At 42.6% G+C, this 12,023-nt stretch overlaps 1 protein-coding gene across 2 annotated transcripts in view; it reads right to left on the reverse strand.

Moving 5' to 3' along the window:
- Nucleotides 1–1,375: 1,375 nt before the first annotated feature.
- Nucleotides 1,376–12,023, reverse strand: part of senp7b (SUMO specific peptidase 7b) — a 21,080-nt gene continuing 10,432 nt past the window's right edge. The window contains exons 12-23 of one of the 2 annotated variants that reach the window (XM_061032358.1): nt 12,011–12,023; nt 11,686–11,768; nt 7,411–7,527; nt 7,192–7,314; nt 6,984–7,076; nt 5,643–5,719; nt 5,505–5,545; nt 3,075–3,118; nt 2,887–2,955; nt 2,662–2,812; nt 1,626–1,769; nt 1,376–1,442 (exon numbers count right to left, since the gene is read on the reverse strand). The exon at nt 12,011–12,023 is cut by the window's right edge and continues 205 nt beyond it. In XM_061032358.1, the coding sequence (XP_060888341.1) occupies nt 1,638–1,769; nt 2,662–2,812; nt 2,887–2,955; nt 3,075–3,118; nt 5,505–5,545; nt 5,643–5,719; nt 6,984–7,076; nt 7,192–7,314; nt 7,411–7,527; nt 11,686–11,768; nt 12,011–12,023 (943 nt within the window). In that variant the 3' untranslated portion in view covers nt 1,376–1,442; nt 1,626–1,637. Of the gene's footprint in view, nt 1,443–1,612; nt 1,770–2,661; nt 2,813–2,886; nt 2,956–3,074; nt 3,119–5,504; nt 5,546–5,642; nt 5,720–6,983; nt 7,077–7,191; nt 7,315–7,410; nt 7,528–11,685; nt 11,769–12,010 lie in introns of both variants that reach the window. The other variant, XM_061032357.1, reaches the window with a different exon arrangement.

Consider the following 12,023-nt stretch of genomic DNA (forward strand, 5'->3'; position numbering starts at 1 on the left):
CAGTACAGAGTCAGTACAGGACCAGAACAGGGTCAGTACAGGACCAGAACAGAGTCAGTACAGAGTCAGTACAGGACCAGTACAGAGTCAGTACAGGACCAGAACAGAGTCAGTACAGAGTCAGTACAGGACCAGTACAGAGTCAGAACAGAGTCAGAACAGAGTCAGTACAGAACCAATACAGAGTCAGTACAGGACCAGAACAGAGTCAGGACCAGAACAGTATCAGTACAGGACCAGAACAGAGTCAGTACAGGACCAGTACAGAGTCAGTACAGGACCAGAACAGAATCAGTACAGAACCAGTACAGAGTCAGTACAGAGTCAGTACAGGACCAGTACAGAGTCAGTACAGGACCAGAACAGAATCAGTACAGAACCAATACAGAGTCAGTACAGAGTCAGTACAGGACCAGAACAGAGTCAGTACAGAGTCAGTACAGGACCAGAAAAGAGTCAGTACAGGACCAGAACAGAGTCAGTACAGAGTCAGTACAGGACCAGAACAGGTCCACATGAAGCAGAGATCCTGTTAGCTTACCTCTTTTACCTGCTAGTTAGCCACATGACTGTGTAGCTTTGTTAGCTTGTATGCTAACCCCTCCTCCTATCCAGCATGTCCCCAATAGGTGAGGTATCAGAAGCCCCGTCCACTTCCTGTCCACACACATCCACTTCCTGTGAGTTAGAGAGGTTAATGAATTATAAACACAAAGTTAATCATGACTGCTCCCCCCCTCCCCCTTCCCCCCCAGTCTGATCCCGCTAATGGACTGTAAGCTGATTGTTCCTGAGGGGGGGGGGGGGACGCCGGGCTAAAACCCTGAGATTAACACACACACACACACACAGACACACACACACACACACAGACACACACACAGACACACAGACACACACACACACACAGACACACACACACACACATACATACAGAGACACACACACACACACACAGACACACACACACACAGACACACACAGACACACACACACACACACATATACACAGACACACACACAGACACACACACACACACACACATACACAGACACACACAGACACACGCACACACATACACACACAGACACACACACACACACACACACACAGACACACACACACACACAGACACACACATACACACACAGACACACACACACACGCATACACACACAGACACACACACACACAGAGACACACAGACACACACACACACACATACACACACAGACACACACACACACAGAGACACACAGACACACACATACACACACACACACAGACACACACACACACACATACACACACACACATACATACACACACACACACACACACAAAATGGAAAATGAGGTCCAGAAGAAGAATCTCAGATTTAAAAGAGTTTTTATTTGAAAGTAGAAAAGTATAAATTATTTATTGCACGTTGAGACTCCGCCTCCTTCTGGTTTCACTTTGCGTCCTTCTGACTCCGATGCATCGTTAGGATCAGACTCCGCCTCCTTCTGGTTTCACTTTGCGTCCTTCTGACTCCGATGCATCGTCAGGATCAGACTCCGCCTCCTTCTGGTTTCACTTTGCGTCCTTCTGACTCCGATGCATCGTCAGGATCAGACTCCGCCTCCTTCTGGTTTCACTTTGCGTCCTTCTGACTCCGATGCATCGTCAGGATCAGACTCCGGATATCCTCGCGCTTCTGTCGCACTCGTTGCCGCGGAAACCAGTTATCCAGACGCAACGGGAGGTCAAAGTGCACCACGGGGTTCTGGGGAGCCAATCAGAGAGCTCGGTTCAGTGATAAGTGTGTTTGATGCACAGTTACACACACACACACACAGTTACACACACACATACACAGTTACACACACACACACACAGTTACACACACACACACACAGTTACACACACACACACACACACACACAGTTACACACACACACAGTTACACACACACAGTTACACACACAGTTACACACACACACACACACACACACACACACACACAGTTACACACACAGTTACACACACACAGTTACACAAACACACACACACACACACACACACAAACTACACGACTAACGACTTGTGTACGAGGCTGACACGGCCAGCTGTGATCAGGAGCTACCTGAGATCTCTCTCTGAGACTGCAGGTGTGCAGCAGGTGTGTAGTTGTCAGTACAGGTGTGCAGCAGGTGTGTAGTTGTCAATGCAGGTGTGCAGCAGGTGTGTAGTTGTCAGTACAGGTGTGCAGCAGGTGCGTAGTTGTCAGTACAGGTGTGCAGCAGGTGTGTAGTTGTCAATGCAGGTGTGCAGCAGGTGTGTAGTTGTCAGTGCAGGTGTGCAGCAGGTGTGTAGTTGTCAATGCAGGTGTGCAGCAGGTGTGTAGTTGTCAGTACAGGTGTGCAGCAGGTGTGTAGTGGTCAGTGCAGGTGTGCAGCAGCTGTGTAGTTGTCAGTACAGGTGTGCAGCAGGTGTGCAGCAGGTGTGTAGTTGTCAGTACAGGTGTGCAGCAGGTGTGTAGTGGTCAGTACAGGTGTGCAGCAGGTGTGTAGTTGTCAGTACAGGTGTGCAGCAGGTGTGTAGTTGTCAATGCAGGTGTGCAGCAGGTGTGTAGTTGTCAGTACAGGTGTGCAGCAGGTGTACAGGTGTGAGCGTACCAACAGGAAGCTCTCGGTGTACTGCAGCAGGTAAAGTCCACAGTCACTGCTGTTGTCCTGTTGAGAGACTCTGCAGTTGGAGCTCCGCATGCTGTCAGACGTGAAGAGACGAGGCGTCCCCCTGCGCACCTCCCACTCCACCTGCAGGTACCTGAGGACACACATCCAGTTAGATGAAAACACCTGCAGACAGTTTGACCTCTGACCTCTGACCTGTGAACTCACTCTCTGAGCAGTCTGCAGACGTTCTCCCGGTACGACAGCTTCAGAGAGTCCATCACCAGGATACACGGCCTGGAAGAGACAAGGCACCTGTGTGTCAGGTCAACAACACCCTCCCCGACCCCCCTGACCCCCCCTGACCTCCCCGACCCCCCCTGACCCCCCTGACCTGAGGCAGGGTCTGGACTCACCTCTTTAAGACCGTGTCTCTCTGGCGGCCCTGCTCCGTACAGTCCTGAATGAAGAACACAGAAAGAAGCTGTGAGTCTTTACAGAAACAGTCAGCAAATCATAACCATCAGAACCATCAGAATAATCATAACCATCAGAACCATCAGAATAATCATAACCATCATAACCATCATAACCATCAGAATAATCATAACCATCAGAACCATCGGAATAATCATAACCATCATAACCATCATAACCATCAGAATAATCAGAACCATCAGAACCATCATAACCATCAGAACCATCATAACCATCATAACCATCAGAATAATCATAACCATCATAACCATCATAACCATCAGAACCATCAGAATAATCATAACCATCAGAACCATCAGAATAATCATAACCATCATAACCATCATAACCATCAGAATAATCATAACCATCAGAACCATCGGAATAATCATAACCATCATAACCATCATAACCATCATAACCATCAGAATAATCATAACCATCATAACCATCAGAACCATCATAACCATCAGAATAATCATAACCATCATAACCATCATAACCATCAGAATAATCATAACCATCAGAACCATCAGAACCATCAGAATAATCATAACCATCAGAACCATCATAACCATCATAACCATCAGAATAATCATAACCATCAGAACCATCGGAATAATCATAACCATCATAACCATCAGAATAATCATAACCATCAGAACCATCATAACCATCAGAATAATCATAACCATCATAACCATCATAACCATCAGAATAATCATAACCATCAGAACCATCAGAATAATCATAACCATCAGAACCATCAGAATAATCATAACCATCATAACCATCATAACCATCAGAATAATCATAACCATCATAACCATCAGAATAATCATAACCATCATAACCATCAGAACCACCAGAACCATCAGAACCACCAGAACCATCAGAATAATCATAAACCTCAGAACCATCAGAACCATCAGAACCACCAGAACTATCATAACCATCAGAACCATCAGAATAATCATAACCATCATAACCATCATAACCATCAGAATAATCATAACCATCATAACCACTAGAACCATCAGAATAATCATAACCATCATAACCATCATAACCACTAGAACCATCAGAATAATCATAACCATCATAACCATCAGAACCATCAGAATAATCATAACCATCATAACCATCATAACCATCAGAATAATCAGAACCATCAGAATAATCATAACCATCATAACCATCAGAAGCATCAGAACCATCAGAATAATCATAACCATCAGAATAATCATAACCATCATAACCATCAGAATAATCAGAACCATCAGAATAATCATAACCATCATAACCATCAGAATAATCATAACCATCAGAACCATCAGAACCACCAGAACCATCATAACCATCAGAACCACCAGAACCATCAGAATAATCATAAACCTCAGAACCATCAGAACCACCAGAACCATCAGAATAATCATAACCATCATAACCACCAGAACCATCAGAATAATCAGAACCATCAGAATAATCAGAACCACCAGAACCATCAGAACCACCAGAACCACCAGAACCATCAGAACCACCAGAACCACCATAACCATTAGAACCATCAGAACCACCAGAACCACCAGAACCATCAGAACCACCAGAACCATCATAACCATCAGAACCACCAGAACCATCAGAACCATCATAACCACCAGAACCATCAGAACCATCAGAACACCATAACCATCATAACCACTAGAACCATCAGAACCACCAGAACCATCAGAACCACCATAACCACCATAACCATCAGAACCATCATAACCACCAGAACCATCAGAAACATCAGAACCATCAGAACCACCAGAACCATCAGAACCACCAGAACCATTATAACCATCAGAACCATCATAACCACCAGAACCATCAGAACCACCAGAACCATCATAATCATCAGAACCACCAGAACCACCAGAATAATCATAACCATCAGAACCACCAGAACCATCATAACCATCATAACCACCAGAACCATCAGAACCACCAGAACCATCAGAACCATCAGAATAATCATAACCATCATAACCACCAGAACCATCAGAACCACCAGAACCATCAGAACCATCAGAATAATCAGAACCATCAGAATAATCATAACCATCATAACCACCAGAACCATCAGAACCATCATAACCACCAGAACCATCAGAATAATCATAACCATCAGAATAATCAGAACTACCAGAACCATCAGAACCATCAGAACCACGAGAACCACCAGAACCATCAGAATAATCAGAACCATCAGAACCATCAGAACCATCATAACCATCAGAATAATCAGAAACATCAGAACCACCAGAACCATTAGAACCATCAGAACCATCAGAACCATCAGAACCATCAGAAGAAGAATGAATCACCGGTGCATGCTGAGATCTCAGACTGAGCGACTCTTTTCCTCCTGAAGAGAAAAAACAAACATGAAACCTGGTTAAAGGAGAAATGTGTGTGTGTGTGTGTGTGTGTGTGTGTGTGTGTGTAATCAGACAGCAGCTCACCTGTGGGCCTCTGAAACTCCTCGTACTGAACCTCCTCCAGACCGGGGAAACACACCACCACCAGGAACCAGTGAGCCCTGACAACACACACACAGACACACACACACACACACACACACACACTTTTAAAACCCTTGAACCCTGTTTGTCTTTAAAGATTTATTGAGATACAGAGGGAGGGAGAGAGAGAGAGAGAGAGAGAGAGAGAGAGAGACAGAGAGAGAGAGAGACAGAGAGAGAGAGAGAGAGAGAGAGAGACAGACAGAGAGAGAGACAGAGAGAGAGAGAGACAGACAGAGAGAGAGAGAGACAGAGACAGACAGAGAGAGAGAGAGAGAGAGAGAGACAGAGAGAGAGAGAGAGACAGAGAGAGAGAGAGAGAGACAGAGAGAGAGAGACAGAGAGAGAGAGAGACAGAGAGAGAGAGACAGACAGAGAGAGAGAGACAGAGAGAGAGAGAGAGAGAGAGAGACAGAGAGAGAGAGACAGACAGAGAGAGAGACAGAGAGAGAGAGAGAGAGAGAGAGAGAGAGACAGAGAGAGAGAGACAGAGAGAGAGACAGAGAGGAATCACATACAGGAAGGAAGCCACAGGTGGGAAGCGAACCGCCCGCTTGAGACGACAGCCTCCATACATGGGGCACGCGCACCAACCACTGCGCCACCAGCGCCCCCCTGTTTGTCTTTAAAGGTCCCATATTCTTCTTCTTCTGGTTTTATTTGCTCTTTAGTGTGTTTTCCATGTTCACTCACATCTATGTGCAAAAATTCAAAGTCCGCGGAAACACAGCTTCTCCTACGTCCTCCTGTTAGCTGTAGCATTAGCTGCATGTACCGCTCGGTTCTAGCCCCCCTCGATATAAATGTGTCAGTCCAACGTCATTGTCAGTGTGAGATCACTGATCTAAGCCCATTGGCTCGTTGTGGCCCAGCAGCTCATGTTGCCTGTTAACTTCTGTAGCACGCCCACAATATGCCGTAGCCTGCGGTAGCACAGTAGTGCTAAGGTGCTAATGTTTATGCTCCCCTCGGACGGAGCCAGTGGCTGCATTCCAAATATGGTAAAAGAGGCGTGACATTTCCGAGACGCGTGCTGAGCAACTGACCAATAACGACAGAGTGGATCGGCAGACCAATCAGAGCAGACTTGGCCCACGTTGGGTCTAACAGTGTGGGCTCAGCAGAGTGTAGCTGACGGACTCAGAGCGGAGAGAGAGCAAGGAGGAGCAGTACATGAAAACAGACACTTTTTTATAACTCTAACTATTGTGAAGCATAGATTAAATATATGAACCCCAAAAAGATCAGAATATGAACTCTGACCGTAACACGGTCTCTTACTCTTGATTGACGGGAACAAACAGGAAGTCTTTGGTGAAAATGTCGACGTGGCGTGTCCAGGTCTTCACCCTCTGATGCCTCGTGTGGCGATCACTGGAATAAAGAGTTACAGGTGAGTCAAGAGGAACACCTGTAGCTCAGATCAGAGGTTTGGATTTAATGAAATGGGTTGAATGTGGGGGGGGGGGGGGGGGGGGGGAGTTCTTACGGGACAGAGGGGGCGTCGTCCTCTCCAGCGACTCGCCGTCTGCTCAGCTGTTTGAAGAAGAAGCTGCTGAAGACGTGACTCCGCCCCGCCACAGAGCCCCCGACCCCCTCCAGGAGGAGATACCTGCAGGAGAGAGAGAGAGAGAGAGAGGACCCCTACTGGTGACAACAGGAACTACACGCAGAGACTCTTCTACAGTCTGAATGTTTGTTTTCTCACTTCAGGTAGAAGTCGATGATCACGTCGTTCAGAAACTCCCCGCTGCCCAGACACGCCAGATCCTCCTTAGAAACGCTGATCCGACCTCTAGAGGGCGCCGCCGGGTACTGGATCAACCTGACACAGTGTTTATAAACATACTGGATCAACATGATACAGTGTTTATAAACATACTGGATCAACCTGACACAGTGTTTATAAACATACTGGATCAACCTGACACAGTGTTTATAAACATACTGGATCAACCTGACACAGTGTTTATAAACATACTGGATCAACATGACACAGTGTTTATAAACATACTGGATCAACATGACACAGTGTTTATAAACATACTGGATCAACCTGACACAGTGTTTATAAACATACTGGATCAACATGACACAGAGTTTATAAACATACTGGATCAACATGACACAGTGTTTATAAACATACTGGATCAACATGACACAGTGTTTATAAACATGATACTGGATCAACCTGACACAGTGTTTATAAACATACTGGATCAACATGATACAGTGTTTATAAACATACTGGATCAACCTGACACAGTGTTTATAAACATACTGGATCAACATGATACAGTGTTTATAAACATACTGGATCAACCTGACACAGTGTTTATAAACATACTGGATCAACCTGATACAGTGTTTATAAACATACTGGATCAACCTGATACAGTGTTTATAAACATACTGGATCAACCTGATACAGTGTTTATAAACATACTGGATCAACATGACACAGAGTTTATAAACATACTGGATCAACATGACACAGTGTTTATAAACATACTGGATCAACATGACACAGTGTTTATAAACATGATACTGGATCAACCTGACACAGTGTTTATAAACATACTGGATCAACATGATACAGTGTTTATAAACATACTGGATCAACCTGACACAGTGTTTATAAACATACTGGATCAACATGATACAGTGTTTATAAACATACTGGATCAACCTGACACAGTGTTTATAAACATACTGGATCAACCTGATACAGTGTTTATAAACATACTGGATCAACCTGATACAGTGTTTATAAACATACTGGATCAACCTGATACAGTGTTTATAAACATACTGGATCAACATGACACAGTGTTTATAAACATGATACTGGATCAACATGACACAGTGTTTATAAACATGATACTGGATCAACCTGACACAGTGTTTATAAACATACTGGATCAACCTGACACAGTGTTTATAAACATACTGGATCAACCTGACACAGTGTTTATAAACATACTGGATCAACCTGACACAGTGTTTATAAACATGATACTGGATCAACATGACACAGTGTTTATAAACATACTGGATCAACATGACACAGTGTTTATAAACATACCGGATCAACATGACACAGTGTTTATAAACATACTGGATCAACATGACACAGTGTTTATAAACATGATACTGGATCAACCTGATACAGTGTTTATAAACATACTGGATCAACATGACACAGTGTTTATAAACATGATACTGGATCAACCTGATACAGTGTTTATAAACATGATACTGGATCAACCTGACACAGTGTTTATAAACATACTGGATCAACATGACACAGTGTTTATAAACATGATACTGGATCAACCTGACACAGTGTTTATAAACATACTGGATCAACCTGACACAGTGTTTATAAACATACTGGATCAACCTGACACAGTGTTTATAAACATGATACTGGATCAACCTGATACAGTGTTTATAAACATACTGGATCAACATGACACAGTGTTTATAAACATACCGGATCAACATGACACAGTGTTTATAAACATACTGGATCAACATGACACAGTGTTTATAAACATGATACTGGATCAACCTGATACAGTGTTTATAAACATACTGGATCAACATGACACAGTGTTTATAAACATGATACTGGATCAACCTGATACAGTGTTTATAAACATGATACTGGATCAACCTGACACAGTGTTTATAAACATACTGGATCAACATGACACAGTGTTTATAAACATGATACTGGATCAACCTGATACAGTGTTTATAAACATACCGGATCAACATGACACAGTGTTTATAAACATACTGGATCAACATGACACAGTGTTTATAAACATACTGGATCAACATGACACAGTGTTTATAAACATACTGGATCAACATGACACAGTGTTTATAAACATACTGGATCAACATGACACAGAGTTTATAAACATACTGGATCAACATGACACAGTGTTTATAAACATGATACTGGATCAACCTGATACAGTGTTTATAAACATGATACTGGATCAACCTGACACAGTGTTTATAAACATGATACTGGATCAACCTGATACAGTGTTTATAAACATGATACTGGATCAACCTGACACAGTGTTTATAAACATACTGGATCAACATGATACAGTGTTTATAAACATACTGGATCAACATGACACAGTGTTTATAAACATGATACTGGATCAACATGATACAGTGTTTATAAACATACTGGATCAACATGATACAGTGTTTATAAACATACTGGATCAACATGATACAGTGTTTATAAACATACTGGATCAACATGACACAGTGTTTATAAACATGATACTGGATCAACATGATACAGTGTTTATAAACATACTGGATCAACATGATACAGTGTTTATAAACATACTGGATCAACATGATACAGAGTTTATAAACATGATACTGGATCAACCTGACACAGAGTTTATAAACATACTGGATCAACATGACACAGTGTTTATAAACATGATACTGGATCAACATGATACAGTGTTTATAAACATACTGGATCAACATGATACAGTGTTTATAAACATGATACTGGATCAACCTGACACAGAGTTTATAAACATACTGGATCAACATGACACAGTGTTTATAAACATGATACTGGATCAACATGATACAGTGTTTATAAACATACTGGATCAACATGATACAGTGTTTATAAACATGATACTGGATCAACCTGACACAGTGTTTATAAACATACTGGATCAACATGACACAGTGTTTATAAACATACTGGATCAACATGACACAGTGTTTATAAACATGATACTGGATCAACATGGCACAGTGTTTATAAACATACTGGATCAACATGACACAGTGTTTATAAACATACTGGATCAACATGACACAGTGTTTATAAACATACTGGATCAACATGACACAGTGTTTATAAACATGATACTGGATCAACATGACACAGTGTTTATAAACATACTGGATCAACCTGACACAGTGTTTATAAACATACTGGATCAACATGACACAGTGTTTATAAACATACTGGATCAACATGACACAGTGTTTATAAACATACTGGATCAACCTGACACAGTGTTTATAAACATACTGGATCAACCTGACACAGTGTTTATAAACATACTGGATCAACATGACACAGTGTTTATAAACATACTGGATCAACATGACACAGTGTTTATAAACATGATACTGGATCAACATGACACAGTGTTTATAAACATACTGGATCAACCTGACACAGTGTTTATAAACATACTGGATCAACATGACACAGTGTTTATAAACATACTGGATCAACCTGACACAGTGTTTATAAACATACTGGATCAACCTGACACAGTGTTTATAAACATACTGGATCAACCTGACACAGTGTTTATAAACATACTGGATCAACCTGACACAGTGTTTATAAACATACTGGATCAACATGACACAGTGTTTATAAACATACTGGATCAACCTGACACAGTGTTTATAAACATGATACTGGATCAACCTGACACAGTGTTTATAAACATACTGGATCAACGTGACACAGTGTTTATAAACATACTGGATCAACATGACACAGTGTTTATAAACATGATACTGGATCAACCTGACACAGTGTTTATAAACATACTGGATCAACGTGACACAGTGTTTATAAACATACTGGATCAACATGACACAGTGTTTATAAACATGATACTGGATCAACCTGACACAGTGTTTATAAACATGATACTGGATCAACATGTCACAGTGTTTATAAACATACTGGATCAACATGACACAGTGTTTATAAACATACTGGATCAACATGACACAGTGTTTATAAACATACTGGATCAACCTGACACAGTGTTTATAAACATACTGGATCAACATGACACAGTGTTTATAAACATACTGGATCAACCTGACACAGTGTTTATAAACATGATGAAAGAAGGAGACATGGATCTGGATCTGGATGAGGAGGTCTTACCTGGAGGAGAGCTGCTGCTGGACACAGGGGTTCATCTTTGATCGGTTAGTCCTCTGGTGGTCTCTGGGGGGTCCGGACTTCTCCTGACACAAACAGTATGTTTATTTAAAGTAAAGAGGAAACAGAAAGAGGAGGGGGGAGGAGTCTCACCTCTGAGTGACCCAGCAGGGTGAGGAGGTGCTGGTCTACAGGGGGGGAGGAGTCTTACCTCTGAGTGACCCAGCAGGGTGAGGAGGTGCTGGTCTACAGGGGGGGGAGGAGTCTCACCTCTGAGTGACCCAGCAGGGTGAGGAGGTGCTGGTCTACAGGGGGGGAGGAGTCTCACCTCTGAGTGACCC

This window comes from Labrus mixtus, chromosome 24 (genome assembly GCF_963584025.1).
Source record: "Labrus mixtus chromosome 24, fLabMix1.1, whole genome shotgun sequence".
Classification (NCBI taxonomy): Eukaryota; Metazoa; Chordata; class Actinopteri; order Labriformes; family Labridae; genus Labrus; species Labrus mixtus.